This window comes from Xiphophorus maculatus, chromosome 1 (genome assembly GCF_002775205.1).
Source record: "Xiphophorus maculatus strain JP 163 A chromosome 1, X_maculatus-5.0-male, whole genome shotgun sequence".
NCBI classification, from domain to species: domain Eukaryota; kingdom Metazoa; phylum Chordata; class Actinopteri; order Cyprinodontiformes; family Poeciliidae; genus Xiphophorus; species Xiphophorus maculatus.
Window position 1 is genome coordinate 20,943,436 of NC_036443.1, and position 26,445 is coordinate 20,969,880.

A 26,445-nucleotide genomic window follows, 5' to 3' on the forward strand; every position below is an offset into this window, starting at 1 on the left:
CCTTCTTCAGAGTGCGACATCAGTTGATTAAGGTTTGTGGCAATTCGTTCTAGTATTGGCTGAGGTTTGTACTTTAATTGGGCTGGTGCAACACCTCGATCTTTTCTTAGACAGTCTGTTGAGCTTTTTCTTTTATTTTTCAAGGAATGTATTCCTCTTGCATTAATCTTTTGGCCAACCTTCAGCTGTCAGACAGTTGGCACACATTAGGCTGACTGTGTGACTACAAGCTACTCAGACTCTGTGGAAGCAGATCCAGCCCAACTCACCAGACTTCTATGACTGTATCTATCAGCTGATATCAGCTGTGCTGCACATGCCAAACTGCATTTTGGACAAGTTTCACCATTTCCATGGCCAAGTTCGTCACACAACTTGGACGATTAGCAAACGTCTTTCATTCTTTTCCATTGTAATTTTTTCTATCATCTTTAAAGGTTTGGGAAATTATCTCATAGGCTTTTCAATTGATGAGCTGCAGCACTAAAACCAATACTGGTCTTTTTCCTAACTTTTTCCTTTAATGAAAAACCTAAACGCCCAGACCAGTAAAATGACATAGACCTGAATTAAATGTAAGGTGTGATTCTGAGCATATTCTCCTTCATGCTGCAGAGGAGCATGTTTCTAAAAAAAAAAGTGTGAAGTTGAATTTTGATGTGTTAAATATACACACATGCACACAACCGATTTTTCTATGTTATGAGGTATCCCTTTTTCACACCGTTGGAGTTATTTCATCATCAGTTTTCATAATAATTATAATAATCTCAATAACAACTTAAGCATAATAACGCTATCAGTGAAGAAATGTACAGGAAATAACACTCCCATCAGTTTTAAAAAATGAATAAAATAAACATGATAATATAAAATTAAAAGCTTAATATTACTTGCTATTTACAAGCCTTTGGAGACAAGTTTTTCTGTTTCAAGATGTTCTAAACATTATCATTTGAGAGGACAATAGATCAATACCAACTTAGCATTGCTATAAAAATCTATTTAAATTAAGTATATCAGTACTTCATGTTTGTTTATCAATGCACTGCAACATCAGTCTGCAATATTTTATTAATAGAATCATGTAAATGAAAGGTTTTCTTTAAATTCAGCTGTTATATATATATATATATAGCTTAGCAGCTAATATAATGGGTCAGAGTTACCTTCTGTGTCTTCCTCAACACCCTGTGAACGGTAGTTGTCGAGGGTGTGAGATTGTCTTTGAGGCTCTTCTCTCATCCTAAGTGGAGCTCTGCTGGTGGGACTAAACTGGACTGTGGGGTAGAAACCATGTTCTTGTTTGCCAAGCTGGGACTTTTGCTCCATAGATGCTTTTGCCTCTTCAGTGCGGCTGATAAAATGGGTTTCACCATGATGTCTAGTGTGGCCTCGACGACTGGGTCTCTGTTCACCAAAGTGTCTAACTCCTTTATTTCTGTGTGTATGTCTCATAGGTCTTTCTTCAGTTTCCTGCTTTGACCTCTGGTTGTCAGTGGAAACTACCTGAGTGGAGTTGCTTGTTGTCAATGGTAATGAATTGCTTTGAGTTCCTGTCATGGTTGAATCCAAGACTCGCATCAGATCTTTCTCACTGCTCCTCACTGGGCTTCGAGGTTTTTCAGCCAGGTCATTTCCTCTTACATCATGAGACGTGAAGGTTGCAGAGCTTGACTCTGGGTAAGTTGAAGGAACTGTAGCAGCATCCTGCGACTTGGCCAGATTTTGAATAGTGGAAGACGTCGGTTCTGCCAGTATGTAGTCATAGTCTTCTGAGCCAAAACCGGGTGGGTCCTCCTTATAAAGTGGGAGAGAGTTTGCCAACACAACCTTGGAAAATAAGCTTGTTGATCGAGTGTCATGACCTCCGCTAATGTCTCTCAGGTGGCTGTTATTTTCAGTAGTTGTTGCCCACGTGGGCTTGTTAACACCACGGAGGTCACAGCCTGGGATTGGGGAGCACGTTAACCTGCCCCCTTCATTCGGACAATGGCAAACCTGGCACTGGTCTAACTGAAATGAGTGTCCTGCCTCATACTTCTTGCTGCCATGGGCACAGCCGACACGCCCACATTGTGGACACCCATCTGCAGGTTGTAAAACATCAATGCAGTTGGGGGGAATTTCAGGGCACGGAATGTAAAGGCAGCTTATGTTCCCTCCTCCCTGGGGACACGAGCATTCAGTGCTTCCAGAATCCACAAAATAGGATTCCCCTTCTGGTACCTTCCCGTTGCTGAAGCCTTGTTGCTTGCAGTCATAGAACTGGTACCCCTCGCAGGTGCAACCTCTTTGTGTACATTTGGGACAACAGGCACCGTCCTCTAAAACTGATTCAATGCAGTTCTGCACGACAGGACATGTCACGCCTGTGCAGTCTTTCTGGCTTAGAGCGACATCCACAGCAGACATTATCAACAAAAAAATATATAATCTTGTTTGCATTTTGCTTAAAAATGACAAAAATGTCTGCAAATGTCTTTTCAAGGCAGACTTTTCCTTGGATGGAAAAGATTGTTGCGTCTTGAAGCCTGTCAAAAACAAACAGTGATAAATTATTTCATAACTCTACAAATATCATTTGTAAAATGGCTGGATAAAAATTTGTGTCCCATTATTTTACAGGAAATATTGGTAATGCTGGTATTAATTCAACGTAAAAATCTGTCTGCTTTGATTTGATCAGCAGCCAAATGCGCACTTTCCATCCCTACTGTTTTGACACCCCAGGGAGGAAGGCTATGTTTTATATTTAACTGCTCATGGAAATTTGGCTGGTGGCATAGTTTACCCAAGGAAAAAGTACAGTAATGACCCAACAAGATGTAAATGACAAAACCTCTCCATCATTCTCTGCTTCATAAAAATACAGTATTTAATATTTTGTAATGGGAATGAATAACCTGGCTTCATACATCTGTGTTAAAAACTAAAATGTAATAGCGTCTGACAAATACATTGAGAATGTTGTTTCAGTTAACAGTAAACATCTGTATTAACAATTGTTATTGACACCTTTGGAAATAATGTGTAAAAAGTTATGTTAACAGGTTTTCTTTGTAATAAAATGGAAGTATTCAAATAAATGTATATTTTGCTCTGAAATCCAGAAAATCTAGCCTTCGATTTCAGCAGTTGTATGCAGGAAAATACAACGATAAGAAAACATTTGTTTAAAACTAAATCTTGGCACATCTGTGTTTACCCTTCTTCTTCTCCTATAACATTTTGTAAGGTTACATCTTACAAAAAGATGGATTGCTGACCATCCCTCTTTGCACAATTTCTCTTCCAGAGTAATGGATCCTTTCAAAAGCTTTCTTCTCTACAACTTCTCTACAAGTTGTTGCTCAAAATTTGAGTTAACATCCCAGCAGTGTCTAGCAAACTACACGAGTTTTCTTTTGTAATCATAGGACATAAAAGAGTTTTTCCTGACATTCCTCAAAATCTAAGAGTTGGCATTTAGAGCTCAGTTAATTGTTGACATAAATACTAGATGACTCCAAGAAGCTATTCTCTGCTGCTGCCTTCCATAGGCCAGTTCTATCATTTTTTATGTGAGAAATGCATTTATTTTGCAGGAATTACTATAGGAGTTACTAACATTGCACCAGCAATTTTGTTCTTAATATGAAATACAGAAATATGATTAAAAAAAAATAAAGTATTTTGATCATTTTAATTTCAGAGGGAGATTAGGTATGTTACTGTAATAGAAATCATCTTCCAGTTTTTGGCTTTTTGCACAACTTTCCCAGCAGTTCAGTAAAATGCAACTGGAGAAGCACATCTGACCAAATCTCTACATAAAATTAATTTCTGCAACTGTACAGTACCTATAAATGTAGCTGATCAGTTTTACACATAAGCAGAAAAATAAAAGCGAAATAAGCTGTTAACTTCTACTAATTTGCTATGTTATGTGAAGCACAGTTCTTGCACATCAGTTAGAATTAAATCAAAATGTAATTTTTCACATTACTTCAAATTTAAATATACCACAAATATATTCAAAAGTCAATCAAAGCGCATAGACACATTTATTCTTAGATATTTTCCCACATAACTGTATAAAATGCACTGCAGCATTCATTTAAGGAATCAATGACGTCTTTGTGCAGAAGGTACAAAATCATTTTACCAGATCCTTTTGCCCTAAGCCTCTACTCCAACAGTACTGACCTCAGCTTTAAAAACAAAGTCCAACCGCTAACCGTGTGCCTGCAATGTTCTAAATGAGTGACAGAAAACATGCCAGAGCAAAAGGACACATGAGGAAATCTAACAGAGTTTCAGCATTTGACTCCTACAGAGAATCTAAAAGTGTGTTTTTGTGATAGAACGAAGGAAAAATAAAAATTTTTGGGTTGCTGATGTTCCAGAAATTCAAACAGGCTGCAAAAGTGACCTTTATCCCGTGATATGTACAACCATACGCAAACACAAAACACTGTTTCAGCGCAATCCATACAGTACATGCAAAAAGGTCCATGCTCAAATATGTGACAGCTTATGAAAAGGGAACTTTTTCTCTCTTTTGTACGTGAAACACACTGCAGTTAATTTCAGTTTCCAAGCTTAGAGGTGGTTTCATTATATGAAGACCAGATGACATCAATTCACTCAGACTGCTTCGGCACTCTTATTATCCACGAATTAGCGCACCCGTTAAAACCAAGCGACTCTATCCCCTCGTTATATGGACATCAAAATACTGACTGTATGATGCTCATTGACATTCATAGTTGTTATATTCGCTGCTTACCTCGCCTCTCTGATCCCTCGGTGCAGTGGTGCTTCTGAGTTAAACCTGTGCGTAAAGTTTATGTCCCAAATCTGACTCCGGAGGCTGGGAGCGCCTCTCCTCTCGTGGAGGGCGGGGCGAAGACAATTTAGAGAAACATTCCTAACTTCTTTTCTGCCTATCTTTGTAGACTCAGAAGTTTTTCCAAGACGTAACAAATGACTCCATGACGGTGTGTCAGTGAAAATTTGGGAACGTCTCCTCAGTTCGCAGGATAGCGCGAATCTAACGATCACATCAGTTTATTGTCGTTTGATTGCATGTTGAATAACCTATAACGAAGCAAGGCAGTCTTTCTCTGGGATTTTATGTCAAAAAATATGAAATATGTAACTTTTTAAAGAAAACGTTTTTAAAAAATGATCTGTAAAAATATAATAAAGCATTTATTCTGTTTAGGGATGCTGAATTTACTGTGGACATTGAGAAACGATGCTCAGTTTGATGGAGCTATGGGGAGATATTATCCAGTGCAGACTGATTGTAACCTCTCAGAGTTCACAGTCAATTGGCAGTGTCTGATGTAAGCATTGCAACTAGTATCATTATTTTTGATATACAAAGTATATAAACATCACAACAATTAGTGAAATGACTATGATAGAGCTTTTAGGGCAGGTTTTCATTGCCCCTAAATGCTGCCCAATCAGTTTAAGACTCTGGCTTCCTCTCCAGATGCCATGAAGCTACACTGATAAATGAAGCCTGCGGTTTGTGATCTTTCTTCTGACTTGATCTTAAAGGGTCATTGAACCACTTGTGAGAACATATGATGACAAAGCTCTTCTTCCCTGGCTGAACAGAATAATCAGGAAGTCTCAAAGAGTAACATATGGGGCCAGTGGCCTCTTTGTCTTAGAGGTCTCCCTTGGATGATCAATGACGGAGATGAGTCAATGCCCCTATTATTGGTTCTTTTCATGTGTGCCTAAATGCTGTGTCCAGTGCAACAGCTCCACAATTTTATCCCTCATCTGTCTGCTATGTTCCTTGCACTTAATAATGCTGTCTGTTCACTATGTCCAGTATGAAGCCAATTTACATAAACATCCATTCATTCATAAAGAGACAGATAGATGGATAACTTATTCCTGGAGTGAATTTAAAAAGTGTTCATATTCTTGTGTGACACTGATTGCATAACATACATTTCACGTGACCACCTGCCATTATTAATCTGTTGAAACACCCTGGAATGTCTTGGCAATGATCGCTTCATAAATTAATTACCCCGTGTGCCTTTTCAACAACAGCATGTTTCTAATCTAAATTCCACTCTGTCATCAGTATCTACATGGAAATAAATCACAATTCAGAACACGTGAGGTTGTCCTTGTGGTTGGAGGCAGGGACCAAATGGTGAGTCTTCCTCTCCACCCCACACTAGTTGACCCTAATGACACTTCTGGGACTAAAAGCACCCAGTGCTGTAAGGACTCTTAGTGTGTGAGATAATCCACATTGACACACACTGATGTGGCAGAGCTAATTGCACCTAAAACTGTTGTAATTTCTCATTCATGCACATTTGAATAGTGCCTTGCACCAATTATAACAGCTAAAACCCATTGACTTCTCCCCTATCTTCTAATTACACTTAATGTTTGTGTTTCATTAAATACAAAATGTAATACTCTATGTTTATTATTTTTTCTTGAAACAAAGTTAAGTCTGTTTATTTCAGCAGCTCCTTAGGTGATGTTATAGTGTAATGTTCAACAAGGTTTCAATAAAAGTGATTCCTATGAATGTGATATCATTGTTTACATGGGTCTTCTAATGCAGCAGCCATTTACGTTATCTGTCCACTGTGTAATACAAAGTTCTGCTCCTCTTTCTTTGTTTAAACAGGTGGATTGGATTGTGTTTTTCACTGAAGTAATGTGTGATGTGCTCCACTGTAAGACAAGAGTGACTCATCCAGGACTGCACAGCGCCAGGAATCGTCCTTAATCTAATCATAAAAATAAAGTTTAAGATTTGTACCAGAATCCCTGCAATAAGTACTTACAACACCATCAGCCAGATGACTTTTTTTCATCGTTTTCAAGGAACAAACCTCACATGTGGCTGATTGCCTACAAATGTTGTAAGCCTTCTAAATGGAGAAGTATTTTCCCTTCATTGCTCTGCTGTGGGTCCATATAACACAAGGGAGGTGAAGAGAGGGAGGAAGTTTTGAAAGGAAACCAAGAGAGACAGAATACCAAAGCGCCACAGGAGGCTGCACCAAGGGAAATTAAGACCCAAATGTAACGGGGTGAAAGCGACTCCCCACCTGCACCTTGTAAAGACTTTTCAGGGGTTTGGTGAATGTAAAAGTGTGCTGGTAGGGGCCACCCGACACTGCCTTGACTACTATTTACATAATTCTGCTCCATTACTGAAATAAATATTCAACAAAGTATGTTAAGGTGTGCTTTAGGTCTGAACATTGGTTGAGTCATTGTAATACATAATAAGCTTTGACCTAAACTGTAGATCTACAGCCAGATGCCAGGAGGAGAATAAGTTTTTATTTTGGATTACCTTGTATTTAGCTCTCCCTTTCTATCAACTCTATCCAACTTTCTTCATAAAGAAAAGCATTGCCACAGCATGATGCTCTAGGGCACAGGTGTCAAACTCCAGGCCTCGAGGGCCGCTGTCCTACAGCTTTTAGATGTGCCACAGGTACAAAACACTGGAATGAAATGGCTTAATTACCTCCTCCTTGTGTAGATCAGTTCTCCCAGCCTTGCTAATGACCTAATTATTCTATTCAGGTGTGGTGCAGCAGAGGCACATCTAAAAGTTGGAGGACACCGGCCCTTGAGGACTGGAGTTTGACACCCCTGCTCTAGGGATATATTGCATATCATCTTCAGGTTGATATGTAATATTAATTCTCCTCCATACACAGGAGTCTACATGTAGGCTAGAATGTTCAATTTTGATCTGCAAACCAAAAATGGGGCTTCTCACAAACTTTCTGTGGCTACAATGTAGCTGACACCATCTGTGTGTGTTAATGAGTGAATGTAGTGTAAAGCACTGGAGTCTTCTAATTTGACAACACTTGTGGAAAGTGAAACTGAAGTCAGGTTTAGCAAAACAAAGAAACCACTGAGTACAGAATGCATGTACTCATTCCTTAGCTACATTAGTTTAATGATCTGACACGTTGTCAAAAAAAAATCTACAAGGAGGGCATACTTTTTCACCGCAGTGTGATAAGCAAGCCTTGCAAGACTTAACCTTTTTCACTCTGCTTTTTGTGCACCATGTTCATCCATAAGAGAAAAAAAGGTTTTACTTCTTGGGGAAAACTTTCATAAATTCTCTCCTTTCAGTCTTTTTCATAAAAACCTCACCCAGTAGAGGAAACGGAGAGGTTGGGGCCCTTTGGATATCATATCAAAGAGTTGTGCAAACATAATAATTTGAGCTAGTCTCACTTTCATGCCATCTTTCATATTTCTTAGAACACACATAATAGCTCCCACAGGCAAATGCTGATTTCACGGGATAGTAGCACCTCTTATTATGCCTACTTACAGCAATTCTTTCCTGTGCCTCACACCCAGAGAATGTTTAAGCTGGGTACTTTCCAAACTATTTGAATTAGTGACCCTTCTTAAGATTATTACATTACTGTTGAAAGCAGAGCCACAGCTGAACACACTGCCATTGTGTAAATGGTGAAGTAAGAGCAGTGGCCTTCTGCACTTGTCTGGGACGGTGAGAATATGGTGGCCAGAAAAACTGTCCTGCAGGAAGAATGTGACTGCTGATGCATGTCAGATGAGGAGACACAAGACAGGATACCAAAGCAGATGCAGTGACTCAGGATGCAGGAAAATATTTGTGCCACATATGGTTGCCTGGAGCATTAGAGAAAGCCCAAAAACATGTCTAACAGCTTCTGGTTGGTTGAAACTGTAGCACTAAAGAACAAAGTGAAACTAAAAGGTCAGCCACTGACAAATAATTCTTTAGAAATATTCAACAGTGAGTCATCTTCCTCCCCTAAATCTGAAAGAACTGATAATTCTAAGGAAATATTACTCAATCATTTGAGAACTTCCTCTTTTAAATTGGCCACTCCTGACAGGAATCCCATAGAAATGTATCCAAAATTTCAAGATCTTCACACTCATTTTCCTTGGAACATGTTTTGTCTTGCATTTTCTACAACTGAGCCTTAATGTCCCAGCTTTAGAGTCAAACATTCAGACATTGTTTTTCATGTTAACAGACATTACATCATCCACTTCTTGCTTCAATTGCATGTTAGCTGCTTGTGGAAAGGGTACAAAGGTGAAAATTAATGCAGGGCTGAAGCTTGCACAGACCTGGGCAGTGAAGATAAATGAAAGCAGAATTTTCTTCTCTGGTTTCAGTACCTAGAATAATTTTTGTGACACATCCAATTCCTAAAACTGCTTGAAAAGATTTTTATGATGTGTGAATAGAACATGAACTACATCACGCTTAGATTGCTGTAGGTGCATCTACATGACTGGTATTTAATCAGCCAATTGGAACGGAACACCGATCGGTGATGGGCTTTTATTGATAACATGCTCTGATCAAACAATATGTCACCTTTGGCATAAAACAGCACTATGGAAAAGCACTTCAGAACAAGTTGCTAATCAAGTTGTGCCTCTCTTTGTGTGTAAAGGAGGCTGAATCCAGGAGGAGCACTGCTGTGAAACTTCAAAGCAGATAAGAGGATAGATAAGAAATAATGCTGCCAATTTAATTAGAACTGTGTCAAAAATTCATGTTTTCTGTTAGAACCAGTTGCAATGCCAGAGGAGGCTCTCAGAGCAGACAGAGGGAAAATATGATTTTGGATTGTTCTACATTAAACTTGTTTTATACAGTCTTTCTTGTTGGAAGCCAATGTTCTTTTATCAAATCCTATTTTATTTGAATGGAACTGGTGCCATGAAAGTGACCTTCCTCCTGCTGCAGATTTTATGTGATATAGGTGGCTGTGAGTGACACCTATGGGTGAAAAGTTGCGTGTTGCATGTGCTTCACTGATGGCCAGAGATCAGAAATGTCAGGTGAGAATGAATCAAGAAGATAAATGCAGGAACAAGTGGCTTCCATATGATCTTGATGTCTATTCTGCTCAGTTCTTAAGCCTGATTTAGAGGTACATTTATTTTTGCAGGTTATGTAATGAACTGGCAACCTGCCCACGGTGTTTTCTACCTCTCAAAGTGAGGCTGCTGAAATGTGACCCAAGGTAAGGATCTATTAGCTGCAGAAAATTAATTGAATGATCGAATACTTAACATCTTCTACTGTCCTAAAACAACAGGTCAAATTTATTTTAGCTATGTTTGTTACAGCATTTTTTAACTGAAGGTAACATAGTTACTTGATTGTGCTATAAACTGGTACTTTGACAATACATAATACTGCCCCGTTAATACTGCTATTAAAAATAAGAATGATAAAAACAAGATGAAGTCCAGTAGTATAAGAATAGCACCTGAAAAAAGTACATTAATAAAAGTACTGGATATTTTCATGAGTATTGAGCAAATGTGGGTTCATTGCCATATTTGTTATTAATATATTGTTTACTTAATGCACATTTAGATATATGAACACTATAAATATAGCAATATAGGAGTACCGCTTACTTTTTTAGTATCTTTGGTGAACTGATGGCAGGACAAAAATAAAATACATATTAACTAACAACACAATTAAGACAAGAGTATATGAGTTTTCTTATTTACATAAGTAAGCAAGATTTTCTACACTACAATAATCGGTTTAGACTTTTTTGTTAGAAAATAATAATTCGGGGTCAGGATCCATTAAATAGGCCTCCTTTTATTGGTGTCATGTTGGATTTACACATGGTTGCCAAACATTTTTTGCATAAAGGATATCCATTTAAAGATAAAATAATTAGCTCTGCTGCTTATTATGTCTGAACTTGCTAAATATTATGGACACCATAACTGTTGATAAATAATGCACACAGTAAAAGCCCTTTTTCTGCGGATGCTTGGGATTGCAACAAAAAATATGGCTTCTTAACTTGAAGAACATTAAAACCATCAGATGTTAATTGTCAATTCTCAGCCAAAGCAATTTATTACTATGTCGTTGTTATTGGTCTCCTCCCTCCATGGAGTTGCCATAGCAGCTCTCTCTCCATCCCCACAGCTGCGTGCACACACACTTGGTAGATGTTTAATGCCAGATACCCTCCTGACGCAAACCCCATTTATTCCTGCGAAAGAATGGTATTTGAATCAGAAGCTCCCAGGGTCACGACCACCTGTTATACCACTGGAGCCACTGCAGCCCCCTACTATGAAGTTAACCATGAAATGCTTATTTTCATGTCAGCTTCGCTTTTGCTTACCCACAACAACAACAACAGCAACAAAACTATTGTATTGTAGGTGTGTGAGAGAGAGAGGGTGTGTGTGTGTGTGTGTGTGTGTGTGTGTGTGTGTGTGTGTGTGCGTGTACATACTACACATAAATACACAAATTTGCTTTTTCTATGTTTCTAAAGCTAATCTTTTTCTGACTGTACCTTTAAGAAATATTGTACCCACCCTCTCCTGTAGTGACGTCACCTCTCTCCCGGCATGCTCACTGGAAGTCCAATTATTGCTAATGGCGGGTATTGTACAAAACACGAAGATTTTACGCTATTGTTTGTTATCCGGTTGTGTTATTCTGCTGTAGCGATTTTCAAATTATAGTCGCTTGTTTTCTGACTTATTTTCGAGTATAAAGACAACGACGGAACCAAAAAACAGCGCCAGAGGAGTTTGCCACTGTTATCTTTATCATCATCATGTGTGGTAACTAAAGTGTCAAAGTGAAACAGGACAGGAAGACGGCGTGCATTTGAGTTGAGCATTAGCTAACCTGCTGGCTATGCTAACTCACAGAAACGTCTGTTATACTGCTCCGATATCAACCCTAACTTTTAAAATATTAAACTTGATGAGACAAAGAAAGTTAAGCTCGTAAATAGACTCTATATCCCATTCATTCGACCCTTCCCGTGGCTCATAATAAATCTCCGGAGTCGGAAATGAGTCTGGTAAAATTTTTAGTGTTATTTTTTATAACCGTCACACGGGTCTACGGTTCGTCGAAATTAAATATTCCCAAAGTTTTGCTACCACTTGCGAGAAGCACGAAAATTAACTTCACACTGGAAACGACTGAAGGCTGCTACAGATGGTGAGTGAAACTGAGGGTTTGTCGGGGGCCCGGTTTGTGGGGCATGGAGGTGTCGTATTACCTAGCAAGAGAAGTCACATGGACTCCCATATACAGTACAGTGGTTTGCTGTAAGAGTCCAGCTGTACTGAATATCAAAAGATTAGTTTAATATGGTAATATTGCATCTTCCTCCCCCCCCAGAATTAAGTCGCCTTCTGTCAGTTTTCACTGGGAGTCAAATGTGACTTGTGTCTTTTTTAAATCGCTAGTTTCTGTTGTCTATATAAAATGTTATTATAGAAATTGTTGATGGCATTTAAACTAAAAATGGACAGAAGTTTTTAGGAGGAACTATAAAAGTCATAAAACGTTAAAAACTGTGTAGATTTTTTTATCGTAGGTGTAGGTGAGAAAAATTATATTTATTTATGTTTTAAATTTTGTCATTCATTCATTTATTCATTGTATTGAGGACCAGAAGTGCCATAATTCAGCACGTAAATAATTTGTCAAATAAATGCTTGTGATAGTTCAAACACAATTGTAATGTGTACTTTTAGTAAATAAAATTATATACATATTTCTAAATTTGTATATAATTGAACAATTAAATGTAGAAATGAACAGAAACTTTGATATTCATTTGACATGTTAAAATCATAGGCAGGTATTTCATTATTTATTTAATAATTTTATCTTTCTTGTACTACAGTTCTTTATGTCAGACATTTCTGTTACTATTTGTTTAACTATAGAGTAGTTAAACAACTATTCTAGTTGGGGGGTGCACAACTTACTGTATCATAATCCTCATGGCAAATGACTACTTGGCTCCCATATTAGATTCACACACACTTCCTGGAAAAAAAATGATTCCAGTTTGCATATATTTATTTATTTTTGACATCTTAGTAAAACAGCTACCTACCGTACTCATTCTAAATGGACACCAGGGATACGGATCATTATATGGTTGCTATAAATTGAAATTGTTTGACATCCAGGTAACTGTATATGTAATTGTATTTTTATGGCTTTTGGTGTCCAGGTCTTCCACTAGACCTGAGGTTGCAAGCATCCAGCCTGTGGAAGAGGATGCTGACAGAGGCTGCTCTCAGAAGGCTGTCCTGCAGGCTCTGTCCACCCAGCCCACCAGACTGACCAGCATCATTTTTGCTGAAGATGTTGGTAAGTACAACAATGCCATTTTAAATCACAATGTATGGAAGAAAGCAAGGTTCAGATCCCTTTTGGGTGGCATTAACACTGCCAAGTTGTTAAAATAAATGTTGAAAATTGTGGTGACAATTATGGGACATATTGAGTGTTTTAACCTTTTCCTCTAATATCAATAGCTGCATTTTGAGAAAATATCCTCAACCTAATGGACTTTTTTTCTCAGTAACTCTGCAGCTGTTTTGTAGTTCAAGTAAATGTTTCTCTCGTTATAGTTTATCAGAAAGTCACATGTAGTAGTAATTTAAATGTTTATTGAACATTGAACTGTCCATGGCACCCGGTCTTTTGCATTAAAGAGGTTGAACTCAGTCAACTAAATAGGAATTAGATTTTTTTTCCCCCTGTTTTTTATTGTTCCTCTTGTGCTGATGTAATACCATCTGCTGCCACACACCCTGTGAGCAAGTCTATAAAACAAATCAAAGTAACTAAGTCTGAATGTGGGATAAAATTACCCATCTGTATCATATTTACACATTTTATCTCTCCCATGAAATCCCTATAGCTGTTCCAAATAGCCACATCATTTGAATACAGTGATAAGCACCCAGAGTCCTGCCAACAACTAAAGGAAGCCCCAGAGCGATAACTTCCTGCTAATCATTTGCATATATTTGTCATTGACTATGCTTCATTTATTATAATCCTTTTTCTTACTCATCCATTGGCAGTCTCTGGACAGGTGCTCCGCTGCGACGCCATCGTTGACATCATCAGTGAGATCCAGATCGTCTCTACCACCAGAGAGCTGCATCTTGAAGACTCTCCACTGGCACTCAGAATTCATGCACTGGATTCAGAAGGTGGTACACTGACTTATTGCAGTAGATCAGCTGTCTAATTAAAGGGTAATGTGGTTCTAAATGAGTAAATACCCTGCCTTGAGCAGGTGTGACCCAAAAAAATAGATGTTGTAATAACTCAGCTCTCCAATAATAAGGATCTGTCATCACGCTGTTCATTCGTTGCTTTGAGATCTCTTCAGAGGGGGCTGGCTGCAGGCAGCTCTTTCTTCTCATAAAGGCTGCCACAGTGAAGTAGCTGTTTGTTCTGTGTGACTTGTTCCATTTAGGACAGCCACACTTCGTTTAATGAGCTGTGGCTGCAGCCTGATACTTGCTGATGATGGCTGCAGGGTGTGGTGCTCTGTTTGCTTTGGCGTAAGAGTCCATTTCAGACTCTTCAAACAGAGTAGATTGCAAATGATTGCAATGCACTGTTTAATTAAATCCCTCCCAGTTTTGTATCGGACAAAACTATTTTTAATTTATTATCAGCTAAAGTGAAGGCACCTCTGGCCCTGCAGTATGGTTGAAAACCTCTGTTTGTAAATATTCTCAGTTCCTGATCAGTTTTTGCATACCTCCTGTTTTATTTTTTTATGAAATTGCAATATAAAGTTTTTTTCTTTCCTTTTTGTAGGAAATACCTTCTCTACCCTTGCCGGTTTGGTGTTTGACTGGACCTTAGTGAAAGATGTAGATGTGAATGGATTCACAGACTCCTACAATTCATTACGGTAATCTCTCTTTTGTTAATTCTTTTCTCATCCCCTCTAAAAATCTGCTATGCAGGCCACCAAATGTTCCCAAAAGCAATATTTAGAATGGTTATGCTGTTTGTGTTATTATCTTTTGCATTTTAATTACTCTGCTGAGGCGTTGTTGCTTATTGCTTTTTGTCTTTGTTACCTTCAGGGTGCTTAAATTCTCAGAGTCCACATACACTCCTCCTGGATACATATCTGAAATGGAGCGAGTGGGCAAACAAGGCGACATTATTCTGGTGTCAGGTCTGAAAACAGGACATGCTAAGCTAAAGGCCAAAATACAAGAGTCTCTGTATAAGGTAATAGTTTTATTCATAACTTTGTGGAGAAATTGTTTCTCTTGCTAATAGCATATGGGGTTTCTCACTAGACATGCACCAATCAAAGATTGTAATTTGCCAGGTTTTCTTTGATTGGTGCATTCATGCATCAAAATTATGAACTCCCAACATCTCTGGTCTTTAACTGACTCAACTACCAGCTTGTTCTATGATGCTCTTTTTAGAGTTTAGTTAATATGTATTAACTAAACATATGCTTTGAAACGTGCTTAAAATCTATGCTTTGTACATGTAACAGAACGTTTTTGTGTCATCTGTAGAAAAAAAAAAATTGAGTAGAAAAGAATTGGCACATCAGACCTCCAAGAAAACTGGAGATCGCTGTCAGCCAGGAGAAACCTGATCTTTTATTGCAAAAGATCATGATTAACTCTGCTTCATTAAACAGCGCATTGCTTATTCTGTTTCCTAGTTCTGTTACTTCGTCCCTCTGTGATGGACTAAAATGTAGTCTTAAAAATTGCAAAATGCAATTGCAGAGTCTTGTGCAATGCTATTGTGAAGACCAAAGGAGCTCTTTAGCCTTTTCAGATCATTAGCTGTCGTTTTAGTTAAGCTGACAAAGCTTTTAAATGTCAAATTGTGTTATTTCTACATTTTATAACAAACAATTCTTTTGCATGTGATTTGATTTGCATTAGATGTTTTTTTTCTTCTTTTGGACACTTTTGAAACTTGTACCCATTTCATTTGATTTATTGAAGCGGGAATCTAAAGCTTTGTTGTTCTGTCACCATGGTATCTATGCCACAGGATGTGGGTGCTGCTGAAGTGAGACTGCTGATTTTAGAGAACATCCTGCTGAGCCCTGCACACGATGTCTACTTAATGGCAGGAACTTCCATCAGATACAGAGTCCTCAAGATAAGACAAGGCACTATCACAGGTGTGAATATTTAGCTGATAGTTTTATCTTTAAACTCATGATGCTGTACAGTTCCTGGTGTTAGATCCAAATAAAAATGGATTTGTTGTTTAAATGAAATTGAAACTGAAAGAATTTGAAGTGAAGACTGATGTCATGCTGCTTGAAATCCACTATCTTGGTCTGTTTTTGCTTCTCCAGAGCTCACAATGCCTTGTGATCAGTATGAACTACACCTTAGAAACAGTGTGGTTGATCCCAATGGAGACCCAGGAGTCAGTGTGGCCTCTCTTGATCAGAGTACCTCCAAAGTTACAGGAGTTCAAATGGGACACATCAATGTGGTGTTGGATCACAAGAGTATCCTTTTGATGAAATGCACCAGCAGCTGAAGTTGTAGCAGTGGTTTAATGAGCCATTTTTTATGAAGATGCACCAATCAATTGCAAGATATTGGGTCTTAAAGCAAATATGATTGATATTGACCAGGAATAGTGTGATCGATGCATGTCTAATTTTCTATCATTCAGTTATAATTATACATTTCATAGCTGAAGCTCTCATTCATGTCTACCTGAGGACGTTTTCTTTAATGGCTTCCATAAAGGCCTTCGAATGCAAGGAGTGTCTCGCCTCCCCAACAGCACGCTCTACGTTGTTGAGCCAGCCTACCTCGGTTTGTCTTTCTACTTTAACACATATTTTAATTTCCTTGTTTAAAGTTTTAGCTGACCTTTTTTAATCTCTGTATTTAGGTTTTAAAATTCATCCAGGAGAAAGCTGGGTTCTTGAAACAGGCAGAGTGTACAACATTCTTATTGAAGTGTTTGATAAGTCTGGGAACAAAATTTACCTCTCTGACGTAAGTGCAGATCGGTGAGATTCCATGTTTGAAAAAAAAAAAACAACAAACAATCAAACAAATACAGCAGTTTTATAAATTGAACAATTTATTTTGATGTTGCAGAATGTCCGTATAAGCACTGTTTTTCCTAAAGAGTATTTTGAGGTCCTGGAGTCCTCTGTGAATGGATCATATCATCATGTCAGACCTCTCAAAGATGGTCTTACTCTTATTGACGCTACCCTAACAGCTGTTGAAGATGAAGTGAGTTCTTTTGGACCGTCGCATTCTTGTTTTTAGCCTTCCTCACTGTTATTCCTCTTCATGTTGTTGAATCTGATAATTTCCTGTGTCCACTGTTCTGCTTCAGAATAGAAAAGTCCATGCACTCGTCAACCCGGTGCACAATGAACAGGATGTGGAAATTTATAACCCTATAGTCCTCACTCCCAGTATTCTCACATTTCCATGGCAACCAAAAGTTGGAGCATATCAGTACACAATAAAGGTAATTATTCTCTTTCAGCCATGCTGATCGGAGGGCTTTGATCTAATAAAGGATACAATATTAAACCCAGCTATTCAAACTTAAAAGGAAAATCTAAGTTATTTTGTTCTTGGCATACTAGCATCATGACTGAGAGTGAGGTCAAATTAGGAAATGTGGTGTGTTTGCATCTGATGAGGTATTCTCTGTTGCTCACTCCAGGCAACTGGTGGAAGTGGAAATTTCAGCTGGACTTCATCAAATACAGATGTGGCTACAGTGACTGTGAAAGGAGCGATGACCACAGTCAGTGACATTGGTGTCACTGTAATTTATGCTCATGATCTACGTAACCCACATCACTTCGGACAGATGAAGGTTGGTTGATAATGACACTCATTTCAAAATTATTATGGCACAAAGGTTGGCTAATATTTGGATTTGTATTACTTTTTTATCTGTTGGTCATGTAGTAACTTCATTGGAAAGCTTGCAGAAACAAAGCTGGTGAATGTGTCAACTCTGGAGGGCTGACTACAAATTCATATCAAACTTGTAAAACATTTTGAAAACGATCCAGCCAAAAATCCTTTTCACTTTGCCATTGCACTTTACTTCGGTCCATCACACAAAATTATGCTAAAATACTCAGATGTTGCCATCGTAACTTGACAAACAAACTGGAAAAGTTCACGTGTTAATAAACTGTGGATGTTACACATTTACTGTTATTAATCTTCCTCAATCATTCGTCCTGCTCAGGTATATGTTGTTGAGCCTGTTGCCATGGACTTTGCTCCATGTCCAGTAGAAGCCCGCCTGGGCCAAGATCTGGAATTGCCTCTTCGGATCTTTGGGTTGCTGGAGGAGTTGGAGATGGAGCGAGTCATGTTGAGTGACTGCTCCCACTTTGATCTACTGGTCGAGGAGGAGAACCAAGGAGTGTTTGAACTGTTAGAAGGTGAGTCTCTGTGATTTGGCTAGGTCAGACAAAAACGGAGGAGTATGTGCCAGATCTTCATGTGAAGTGCAAAAAGTGAAGACTGTAAGAGAAGCACATTGTAAAGAGCCTTTTGGAACAAATAGAGTTGGTGTTGAGGAAGAGATACTATTTTATCTTACACGACTGGCTCCTTTAACCATCCAATTCTAATTTATGCTGCCTTGCTTTATTTCTGCCTGAATTGAATTAAGTCATTAAATGTTCATAATAAAATGTTTGCAGTACAAACTCTTGGATTTTCCACAAAATGACAATTCACTACAACTTTCTCTCTACTATTTTAATTCTATAAATAATTCACCCTAAGTGTGTCATCTTTTAAGTGGCATCCATCTAGTTTTTTAAAGTTGCAAAACAACATTCCTTGAAGCTGCCAGCAGCAAAGTGAGCTGCAGATATTTCTGTCGCGTTTGAGATGAGAGACAACTACAGAAGAGCAATTGTCTTTTTCCTATTTAAAGTTGCCATTTTAAATTATCTCATCCTTTGGCTTGTCCCTCTGCATTTGGTTCTTCCTCAGGGAGGCTGGCTCCTAGCCAGAAGCACTGCAGTGGAGTGCAAGCCAAGGCCCTGACTCCTGGCTACACGGTGCTTACTGTCAGCTACACTCATGGCAATGTGCATCTCAGTGCCAAGATCACTATTGCTGCCTACCTCCCTCTCAGAGTGAGTCTTTCAATCTTATCCTTTCAGGAATTTGCTAATTATGAGCTTTGACCGTGGCATTTTAATCAATCTGTACATATTACAGATTGATTAAAATCTGTAATATGTCAGCCTGAGAATTCCTCAGGCTGGAAAATTACCTAACAGTTTTGTTTTGCTTTTTTGTCTTTATTTATTTATAATTTCTCAGTAGAAAAAAACAAAAGTGTATGTTTTTGTACTATTTGTTAATTAATATCACAATCTGAGCTCTTTTTTCTCGACTTATTTTAGTTCCACATATTGTCTTCATAAACAAATAAAAAATATTCTTTCTTGTCTAAGAAGAAATAAAATAAGTTCCTGAATCCGTTCAGATTTTATTCTTTCTAAATTTGCGAAATTGTTGTTTAGTAAAATGTAGACTCCATTAAAGCAAAAATAATGAACTGTTGCTGTATAATTTAACATTTTATAGAACTAAGTATTGTTTGAGGAAGTGGGAATAAATTATTTCACATTATCTGTAGAATTATCTTTTTCTTACAGATGTGCATCGCTAAAGTTTTAACCATTAACCTGTTTGAATCTCTTTTGGGCTCTTCAGTTTTATTTTTGTTAATAGTATGTTGTTCTTCAAATATTTCAGATATTTTTGCTATTTCGCTTCGTTTATTTTTGCCCTGGCAGCTAAAGATTGACCCATTTTCTTCTTGTGATGATGTTTTTCAAGTTAGGTTGTGTTTTTGTAAAGTTAAAGATCTTTTTCTTGGATTTTCACTGTTATCTTGAAAGTTTGTTCATTCTCTCACCCCCGTAATCTGACTTCATTTTAAGTTTTTTTTTTTTTTATTTCATTTCAGAACTTACTGATAAAATCTTGTCATCTTTCAGGCGATTGACCCTGTGTCGGTGGCTGTAGTCACACTTGGATCTTCCAAAGACATGTTGTTTGAGGGAGGACCACGTCCTTGGGTTTTAGAGCCCTCAAAGTTTTTCTGTTTTTCACGAGCGGAGGATGAGAGCAGCATGAGCCTCAAACTGATTAGTCCTTCCTGTCAGAACTATAATCGTCACTGGCTTAGAGCAACCTGCAGGGTCCTGGGAGAACAGGTAAGGGTGATAGGAATCATTGTAGTCCCAGATTCTCTACTTTCTGGCTCTAAAATAGCCTAAATTTGATAAAACAAAATCAGACAAATTTTTTGTTCTTTAGCCGTATTATCTCTGTCATCTCAACTGTCACCCTCTCATTCTTTAGGTGTTAGAGATCACGGTGGGGAACAAGGCCACTGTGACCAATCCATTTCCAGCTGTGGAGCCGGCAGTGGTCAAGTTTGTTTGTGCACTTCCATCACGGCTCACACTGGTTCCAGTTTATACCAGTCCACAGCTGGACTTAGCCTGCCCTCTGATGCAGCAGAATAAACAAGTGGTGCGTGAGGTTTAAAAATGGTTTAGCATGCTAATTTTTAATCAGTAGGTTGGATTTTTAAAATGTATTTATTTATTTTTACAAGTTGTTTAGATAGAACAATAGAGCATTGTAACCAACAGTAAAAATGCTAATGATATATGTTGTATTTTCAAAACTAAATCTGCAAACTTTGTTCTAATGTTTTGGGTGTTTTTTTTGCGCTCCTTTGTCAGGTGCCTGTTTCAAATTATCGGAACCCGGTGTTGGACTTGGCAGCTTTTGATCAGCAAGGAAGGAAATTCGACAACTTTAGCTCTTTAGACATTTTGTGGGAGTCATCAAAGGGGTCCCTGGCTAGTATTGAGCCCACTATGCCCATGGACCTTCAACTGTTTGAAGACAGCAAAAAACAGATGAAACTACATGGTAACTTTTTCTTTTTTATTAAGTGGCGTATGATTGTCCCAATTTAAAAATGCCTTCTATGCGTGAAGTCCATTTTTAAAGGAAATTTAAGTGATAGTTTTTATCATTTTTTCTGGTTAGGACGTCAGACAGTTCTTGTCCATCAACAGACAGGAATTGCTGCCATTACTGTGACAGCTGTTGGATACCAGGTTCCACATCTACAAGCTGCCAAAGTTCCCAAACCTGTAAGAAAAAACTATTTCCAAGTTGTATACAAAAACCTCTTTTTAAGATCGCAACAACAGTTGCAAAGAATTCGAGTAACATGTCGCTATGAGTGTAAATTTGAAAGAAACATAACTTAATCTCACTTACAGTTGCTGCTTTGCTCTTTGAAACATTTAGGACCATAACCAGCTTCTGTTTTTGAAATTGCCTGTGCTGTAAGCCACCTTCAATTCTATAAGGGTGCAGAAAATCTATGACATTGTTCACAACTTCTTTTTGTTCGCTGATTGCCCCAGTTGAAATTCAGCCGGAGAAATTGTGTTCAATGGAAGAAAGCCCAGATAGAGCACTGAAGGGAGATGAGAATTGAGTAGGAAGACAATGGCCAGGCAATTCCCAACTAAATCACCAGATAAATCAGGCTGGCACAGATTTTTTTGGTACAGTGCCGCAGCACTTGCACACTATAAATATTGCACATATGCACCACTGCTACAGAATTAGCAGAATTGTAAGTAACTTGTTGATAGGAATGACCCAAATAAAATCGCATAAACCCTTACCATTATGTCCAGACAGAGTCTGGATGCTTGAAACTAAAATTGCAACAGATGGCATGACCTACTTTGATTAACTGTAGCAATTACCTGGCTGGATGACAACACTGAGCATTGATATTTCATTCCCAAATAGTTGATTCTTAAATGTGACGGCTAAAAGTAGCCGTGGCATTTAAGAATTTGCAGTGACAAGAGTGATGTCACTGCAAATGTAACATACACCATCCTGTCTCTGTGGAAAACTGAATTCATCACACTTGATCCTAATACACATGCATTATTCTGAATGGGAGTTAATCGGGAGAAGCACACTTACTTCAAAGGCGTGACAGGACTTCAGACTGCTGAAGGGTCGGTTAGTTATTCAGTAACACAAAGCAGCAATATTCTAAAGGCTACTACTAAATTAGTGTGTTTATTCTTTCCATCACTGTGTACATGCATTAACAATATGCAAACAACTTGCTTTTGTGAATGAAAGTCAGATTCTAATAGGTTGAATACGCTTTGCTTTCCTGGACAGTATGAACCTTTGACACCTGTCTCTGCCACACTGGAGCTTCTGTTGGTTGAAGATGTGAAGGTTTTTCCTGAGAGAGTGACTATTTATAACCACCCAGATGTGCGGGTAAGAGCAAAATTATCACTGCTGTTTATTTGCATTGCATTCTTCTGTTATCTCCGCTTTTTCTGCACTGAGCACAGATAGTCACACTGGATTGTATGAAATGTTCACTTGTAAGTTAGGGATGTATCTGGGCCACTCATTACATTGATTTAAAACTTTAGGTTGTGCTCATTTCAACAGTGACTACTGTGTCCAGTATGAAGTCATTAGCCTATAGCTATTTAGGAAATCAATCTGGATTCATCAGTAAAATCTTAGTCACTGTAGGTATATTTATGTTTTAGTGATTCAAACATTGTTTTCTTTGCATCCACAAAACTCACAAGGTGCTGCTACTATCAAATACATTAAGGTTAACAGTGTGGCATGCTCAATTGAATACAGAGTTATTTATTTTACTTAGCAGTAGTTAATAAATGTCATTACGAGGCACATTATTAGAAAAACTGGTTCATTTTAATTCAAACTTTACAAAAATACACAGAATCAAATTCATATCTGTTCAATTTAATCATTCAATTACACTCAGTACAGCAAGATCTTATGTATATTACAGGACAGATTACGTATTATGTTTGCAATAAACCTGCTAATTGGATCATAGCAAGCATGTGGCGATAGTAGAGGGGAACATTTTGCTTTTTAACAGGAATGACCCTCCAGCAGAGCCCAAAATGTCATTGCAATTAAAGTTTTGTATCACAAGCTTATGTCATTATATTCTAATTGCAACAAAGTAACTGTAGTTTTTAAGTAAAAATTAAGTAAAAAATGTTAAGACATAGAAAATTGGTGTTAGATTTTGTAAAGTTGATGATGACTATTATTATTGGGAAGTTTAGTCTTTTGTTTCCCATTTGCTATCACTACTTGGTTTGGATTCGAGGATAAGAAAACGGATTATCCCTGCAGAAAAAAAATATATAAATTAGATAATTTTATCATCAAAAATATTTTGTTTTCCAAATTAAATAAACAGAAATCCAGTATTTTTCATTCTGGCTTATTTAGAATGAATGTAAACATAAGTCACAAATGACACAGTAGAAACTTGTCATCTTTGCTCATCAGAAAATTAAAAACTGCCATATTTGAGAGTGTTCTTATACAGGTGTGTGGGATAACTCATGGTCAGTAAAAATATTTGTAAAATGTGAGTTTCTGCAGGAATCCTCTCTTATGCCTCTTACAGGTTAATCTGTAAGTGACATAAGAACTATGTTCTTAATGTTTTACTGTGTTTTGTCCTGCAGTTGGATCTGACTATGCAAGAAGGTTCAGGGCACTTTTTTATGAACACCAGCGTGAAGGGGATTGTGGATGTCGTGCTCCAAGAGGCGCTAGGCGAAGCTCGGGTAAGAAACATCTGTACTGCGTTCATGGCAAGTTGTCTGATGCCAGACAATACAAAACTGGTGGCGATAAGTATTACTTTCCTGCATATAATGTGAAAAGTAACTGCACCTTTGCCTGCAATCAGTGATGTCTACGGACACGTTTATTCGTCGGACCACTTTTTTTAGTAACGAGTAATCTAACGTGTTGCTATTTCAAATCCAGTAGTCGGACTACAGTTACTTATCGAAATCACTTTGCGTTACTGTGTGTTACTATCTTCTTTTGTTATTTACTTGTATTTCCTCTACGCGTCTTGTCGAGTGACCGACGTCTCTATGCGACAGAAATGTAAACAATGGAGGGAGATGCGCATTTTGTTGGTGGAAAAACTGGAACTATTTTGAGTTTCTGTCGCCAAGTCCGATTATTATAAGCGGATTTGGGCTTTTTTTTTTCTTTAAGTCGCTTGCAAATTTAATGAGTGGCGGGTTGTGCCTTTTTGGGCTTGTTTTTTAACGTGAAGTTACTCATTTGGGCTTGGAAATAAGCAGAGACTCATAATAAATCCCTGAATTTGTCCGTCAGTAAGGTAGTTTTAGTCAGGCTCTCCCTGTCTATCATTTCCCGGATGATCCGTCCTGTTGTGTCTTTGTTAATGTCAAGTTAATATATTACCTCTGAATTACGTCGAGCTTTGCGTTGCGCTCCAGGAAACTGCAAACATCGAGACTAATTTGAACAGCGCAATAAACGTGAAAACAGCCACGAATAAACGTGACCGTAGTTGCCAATAATTGTAATGGCAACTTAATGCCATTATAACTATTAATATTAAGATAAGTGTCACAAATCTGTGCAGCCATCTGAGTTGTGAAGCTGCAGGAGGAGTGCTGTGCTTTGACACCAAACGCAGGGCCGTAACGCACAACCTGGAGGCTGGGGGGAAATATGGGGACTTTAAAATCCTTCTTAGAGTTTTCCAGACAACACTGGACCACACAAATTACTCACGTTTCTTTTTTTTTTGTACTGTTGCAACCATTAAACAATCTCCTCTTCAGTTCAGCTTTTTAAGTAGAGACATATTGCTGATGTTACCATTATAAAATAGCTTACAATTAAGTATTGGCAAAGATCAATGTCATTTTCACAGCGTTGTTGTTAGCAGCTGCGAAAAGTGACTAAAAAGTTACTTTTAATGTAACTTAGTTACTTTCCAAATCAAGTAGTCAGTAATCTAACTAAGTTACTTTTTCAAAGAGTAATCAGTAATCCGATTACAGTTACTTTTTCAAAGTAACTATGCCGTCACTGCCTGCAATGCTTTAGTTCATTTTTACTTTTGATGTTCTTCTGCATAAACTATTTTCTTGTCTCTGTCCAGGTTTCTCCAGTCCGTACAGGGACAGTTTCTGTAATGGTTCACGATCTTTGTCTGGCTTTCCCAGCACCTGCCAAATCAATAGTTCATGTTTCTGACATCCTGGAGGTTAATGTCAGAGTAGTTGACAAGGTCAGTTGAACTCTTTTATTTTAGCATCATAGCCCTGCTATGCACATTATCTTTATTATCATTACCATAAGTACCATGAAGCAAACCACTGATGTGTGGAGATTAAATATGGTTTAATGGTCTCCATGTCACCTTGTCCTAAGCTATATACAGATCCTTTGCACCAGTATTTTGTCCCTCCTTGTGATTGTAATTCTTCATTCTTCTAATATCTTGATCACAGGTGCAGATTGGCAAATTTGTTAAAGCTTATGTCAGAGTGTTGGATGATAACAGGAAGCCCTTCTCAGCCAGCTATTTCCAATCCATGAAATTGAAACTCAAGGCAGCCTCTGTAATAGTTTCTCTGACGTAAGTAATTAGAAACGTTATTTATATGAAACAATTAGCAATGGCTACATTTCTGTAACTCTCCCTGCAGTCCTTTAGCAGAGCTGACAGAAAGTGACACGGCAGTGTTCCGGGTGAAAGGACTCTCCATCGGTCAGACCACCCTGTCAGCTGTTGTTGTGGATAAAAACGGGAGAAAAATAGCCTCAGCACCACAGCAAATTGAGGTATAATTTTCAGAAAGTAGGTTCATATTTTTGTTCCGGTGGATCTTGTTAAAAGAAGTAACATTTCACTGCTTCTCATAGGTGTTTCCGCCTTTCAAGCTTATTCCCAGGAAAATGACTCTGTTAATTGGGGCAATGATGCAGGTAGGTGTGGTAAAATGGAAAAATGTCACTGGTTCATCTTGCAAAGGGAGTTTGTCTCGTCATTTATCTTTCAGAATTACTCATCTTTACCTTGACGTCACTAATTGCGTTTTTTCACTTCACCAATTAAAAAAATTATGTTTACTATGTGGCCTCCTGGGTGCTGAAAATCTTACTTCTGCATTGCAGGACGCTTTGCATCTCTAAAGCTGGCATTTTAAACATTTATGTTTCAACGGGCCTGGCCCTGATTACTCCAAATGAGCTATTCATTCTCTTTTCACTCTTGTTGCCATTGATAGATCACATCTGAGGGTGGTCCTCAACCTCAATCCAACATCCTGTTTTCCATTTCTGATGAGGAAATAGCTTCTGTTAATGCTGTGGGCCACGTTAGGGGAGTCTCTGTTGGGAATGTTACAGTGACAGGATTGGTCCAAGCTGTTGATGCTGAGACTGGGAAGCTTGTGGTCATATCTCAGGTAAATGGTAGTTGATTGAGCTGTGTATGGATTTCTTACCTTTAGCTCTAAATCTAATTTTCCTTTGACTGTAGGATCAAGTAGAGGTTGAAGTTGTTATTCTGTCGGCCATTCGAATCAGAGCACCAGTTACAAGAATAAAGACTGGAGCACAGGTAGGATTATTTTTGTTTTATATTTGGTT

The 26,445-nt window shown here is 38.1% G+C and overlaps 2 protein-coding genes across 3 annotated transcripts in view; one reads left to right on the forward strand and one right to left on the reverse strand.

Annotated features, from left to right (window-relative positions):
- The window catches only part of LOC102220696 (fibulin-2-like), a 32,257-nt gene extending 27,429 nt beyond the window's left edge, over nucleotides 1-4,828 (reverse strand). For both annotated transcript variants that reach the window (XM_023330346.1, XM_014471254.2), the window contains exons 1-2: nucleotides 4,772-4,828; nucleotides 1,170-2,534 (exon numbers count right to left, since the gene is read on the reverse strand). In XM_023330346.1, the coding sequence (XP_023186114.1) occupies nucleotides 1,170-2,448 (1,279 nt within the window). In that variant the 5' untranslated portion in view covers nucleotides 2,449-2,534; nucleotides 4,772-4,828. The remainder of the gene's footprint in view (nucleotides 1-1,169; nucleotides 2,535-4,771) is intronic.
- Nucleotides 4,829-11,424: 6,596 nt separating this feature from the next.
- The window catches only part of nup210 (nucleoporin 210), a 34,146-nt gene continuing 19,125 nt past the window's right edge, over nucleotides 11,425-26,445 (forward strand). The window contains exons 1-26 of the mRNA XM_005805700.3: nucleotides 11,425-12,031; nucleotides 13,062-13,201; nucleotides 13,924-14,055; nucleotides 14,675-14,771; nucleotides 14,950-15,100; nucleotides 15,896-16,028; nucleotides 16,209-16,367; nucleotides 16,615-16,683; nucleotides 16,763-16,869; nucleotides 16,975-17,115; nucleotides 17,222-17,359; nucleotides 17,561-17,716; nucleotides 18,101-18,299; nucleotides 18,862-19,007; nucleotides 19,881-20,099; nucleotides 20,248-20,421; nucleotides 20,637-20,829; nucleotides 20,950-21,056; nucleotides 22,123-22,227; nucleotides 23,481-23,582; nucleotides 24,950-25,078; nucleotides 25,302-25,429; nucleotides 25,500-25,635; nucleotides 25,717-25,779; nucleotides 26,082-26,261; nucleotides 26,336-26,416. Coding sequence (XP_005805757.1) covers nucleotides 11,880-12,031; nucleotides 13,062-13,201; nucleotides 13,924-14,055; nucleotides 14,675-14,771; nucleotides 14,950-15,100; nucleotides 15,896-16,028; nucleotides 16,209-16,367; nucleotides 16,615-16,683; nucleotides 16,763-16,869; nucleotides 16,975-17,115; nucleotides 17,222-17,359; nucleotides 17,561-17,716; nucleotides 18,101-18,299; nucleotides 18,862-19,007; nucleotides 19,881-20,099; nucleotides 20,248-20,421; nucleotides 20,637-20,829; nucleotides 20,950-21,056; nucleotides 22,123-22,227; nucleotides 23,481-23,582; nucleotides 24,950-25,078; nucleotides 25,302-25,429; nucleotides 25,500-25,635; nucleotides 25,717-25,779; nucleotides 26,082-26,261; nucleotides 26,336-26,416 — 3,537 coding nt within the window. The 5' untranslated portion in view covers nucleotides 11,425-11,879. The remainder of the gene's footprint in view (nucleotides 12,032-13,061; nucleotides 13,202-13,923; nucleotides 14,056-14,674; nucleotides 14,772-14,949; nucleotides 15,101-15,895; nucleotides 16,029-16,208; nucleotides 16,368-16,614; nucleotides 16,684-16,762; nucleotides 16,870-16,974; nucleotides 17,116-17,221; nucleotides 17,360-17,560; nucleotides 17,717-18,100; nucleotides 18,300-18,861; nucleotides 19,008-19,880; nucleotides 20,100-20,247; nucleotides 20,422-20,636; nucleotides 20,830-20,949; nucleotides 21,057-22,122; nucleotides 22,228-23,480; nucleotides 23,583-24,949; nucleotides 25,079-25,301; nucleotides 25,430-25,499; nucleotides 25,636-25,716; nucleotides 25,780-26,081; nucleotides 26,262-26,335; nucleotides 26,417-26,445) is intronic.